General features: G+C 44.7%; 1 protein-coding gene across 1 annotated transcript in view; it reads left to right on the forward strand.

Moving 5' to 3' along the window:
• Positions 1-1,263: 1,263 nt before the first annotated feature.
• The window catches only part of CASP14 (caspase 14, apoptosis-related cysteine peptidase), a 9,124-nt gene continuing 7,568 nt past the window's right edge, over positions 1,264-2,819 (forward strand). The window contains exon 1 of the mRNA XM_012662763.1: positions 1,264-1,335. Within this exon, the coding sequence (XP_012518217.1) occupies positions 1,309-1,335 (27 nt within the window). The 5' untranslated portion in view covers positions 1,264-1,308. The remainder of the gene's footprint in view (positions 1,336-2,819) is intronic.

Raw genomic sequence — 2,819 nt, forward strand, 5'->3', positions numbered from 1 at the left:
GAGAGAGAGAGAGAGAAAGGATAAAAGGGAGAGAGAGAGATTTAAAATTCATTTCTGTCATAGACTAGAGCTACATAAGGGCAATGAATGAGTGGTTGGATGACTATTTGGATGAATGGCAGATGGGTAGATGAATGGATGGATAAGTGGATGGATGGATGGATGGATGGATGAGTGAGTGGATAAATGGGTAGATGGAAGGATTAATGGGTAGATGGGATGATGGATGAATGGATGGGTAGATAGCTGGATAGATGGATGGATGGATGCGTGGGTGGATAGAGGGGTGGATGGGTTGATGGATACATGGATGAGTAGATGGATGAATGAATTAATGGATGGGTGAGTGTATAAATGGGTAGATGGAAATATGGATGGGTGGATAGGATGAATCATGGGTAGGTGGGTGGGTAGATGGTTGGATGGATGGATAGGCAAGTGGACAAATGGGGAGACAGAAGGATGGTTGGGTGGATGGAGGAATGGGTGGGTATATAGATGGGTGGATGAATGGATGGGTGAGGGGGTGGATGGATGGATAATAGGGGAAGGCATAGCAGACATTATGCCACCAAAATTGTCAGGGAAGTGTCTTGACTGGCATGGAAGCATTCAAGACTGAGGAGGAAGTGTAGGAAAAGACAAAGAGATGAGGAAATGCCAGGAGTATGACAGAAGTCTTTCTCTTCAGCCAGAGAGTAGAACAGGACTCAGAGATGAGAATGCAGAACGTGGACAGATGTTCATGCTCAAGGCAAAGGGAGGGAGGTAGATTGACTCTTTCTTACTGGAGACCCACTGGGACAATTTCAAAGTGGTACTCCCCACTTTGATGGCATTCTTATTAAAACACAACTCCAAGGCATGTTCTTGTTGATGCTTCCCCATCTGGTCAGCTGGGTAGAAGAGGGAATACATGGGCCATTTGCCCTGCGCATCAATCCAGGGCCTTCAGGGGGAAAGTCCAGCCCATTATAGGCTGGTGAGTATCCCAAAGGGCATATAGAGAGGTCCCAGAGGGATGACATTTGTCAACTTGGCCCAGAAGGAGTTCTGAGGACTTCCAGGGGTGGAAGACACCACGGGATTCTCATTCTAGAGATGACATGCTTCATGGACTGTCATCTCTTGCCCAGGTCTGATCATGTACCATGTCCCCACCACTGGGGTCCTATTCAGTCTCAAAAATCCATAAACCCATCTGTCCCATGAGCCCCTCTGCCTCCCCATAGAGATCTTTAACCTGTCTTCTCTTGACCCCCCAGGACCAGACCAGAGTGCTGACAGCCAGACTCAGTCGGAGGAGAAATGAGTAATCCTCGGCCTTTGCAGGAGGTGGGCTGGGTGCAGATTGAGGGGAGGGGGGCATATTGGGAGAAGGGAGTTGAGGATCTTAACGTTTTGGAAAGAATGAAGGTTATTGATGATGTTCATTTTGATCATTTGATTAAGATGTTGTGTGCCAGGTTTCTCCACTGTAAATTGCCTCTTTCCTTTGAAATTAGTATTTTGTAAGGAGGTACTTTGAACTATGGGGATATCAGGTTTCCACTTACCTTTTCGTTTATATCTATACAGACTCCTGATTTCCTATGTTGTCCTATATAATGTGTTACTATCATTCATTTTGACTCTCAAATTGCCCAGTATGGCCGGCCAGTGGAGCATCTTCAAGCTGACTCCTGTGTTCTTTTAACAGGCGTCTCCATGACTCCTTGAGCAATTCCTTGCTTTAACCACAAGATGTATTAGGCTCATCTTGTTCATTCCCTGCTCTAGACATGGAATTGGCTGTTTCTCTGAGGAGCCTTGGCTCTGTCTAGTGGAGAATGATTCTTAGAAGTCAAGATCCGGATGCTAGAGGTGCTCATTGACATTGTGCTATCACAGCTTCTATGTCCTCATAGTGGAGAGAGCTAGACAACATATGTACAAATGTTCCTATATTAAAAAAAAAAAGAAAGAAAGGAATGAAGGAAGGAAGGGCAGAGGAAGTGAAAAAATCATGATCCAAACTCAGAGCTGGAAGGTGCTTTGTGATCATCTAAATGACAAAAAAATGACTCTGAGATGGAATCCAAGTTGGGGCGGAGGGGTGAAACCTGGCTACCTCTGTCTCCAAAGATCAAGTTCTTATCCCGCTTCTCAGTATCCCGCTTCTCTTCTGAAAAGAAATTTGGACCCCAATAATCTTCTTCCTCAGGTGAGGATAACATAGGATCTCGGTATTTAGCTTCAGAAATTCTGAGACCTCAGCAAGGAAGGAATTAATGCAGGAACGTTCAGAACACTCTTGGGAAGGATGGGGAGAGAGGCAAAGCCACCAAACGTGACAGCCGGAAGGAATTTTCAATATCACACACACACTCACTGTCTATATTTGGAAACCGAGGCTCAGATAGGAGCAGTAATTTGCCCACGTTCACGCTGGGCTAAAACAGAACAGGACCCCAGGTTGGGTTGCTCGATTTGGTGAATAAAAATAAAGGATGCCCAATTAGGTGTGAATTTCACATCAACAACAAATAATTTTGTAGTGTAAGTACAGCCTGTGCCATATTTGAGACATACTTGTACTAAAAAGGTATTTGTTTTCCATTTGAATTTTTTTTAAGAGACAGGGTCTCATTCTGTCACCTAAGCTGGAGTGCAGTGTCATGATTATAGCTCTCTAAAGCCTTGAACTCGTGGACTCAAATGATTCTTGTGTCTCAGCCTCTAGAGTAGCTGGGACTACAAGCACACACCACCACTCCCGGCTAATTTTTTTTATTTATTTATTGTAGAAATGGGGTCTCTTTATGTTTCCCAGGCTGGTC

Source organism: Propithecus coquereli, unplaced genomic scaffold (assembly GCF_000956105.1).
Source record: "Propithecus coquereli isolate 6110/MARCELLA unplaced genomic scaffold, Pcoq_1.0 Scaffold777, whole genome shotgun sequence".
Lineage (NCBI taxonomy): Eukaryota > Metazoa > Chordata > Mammalia > Primates > Indriidae > Propithecus > Propithecus coquereli.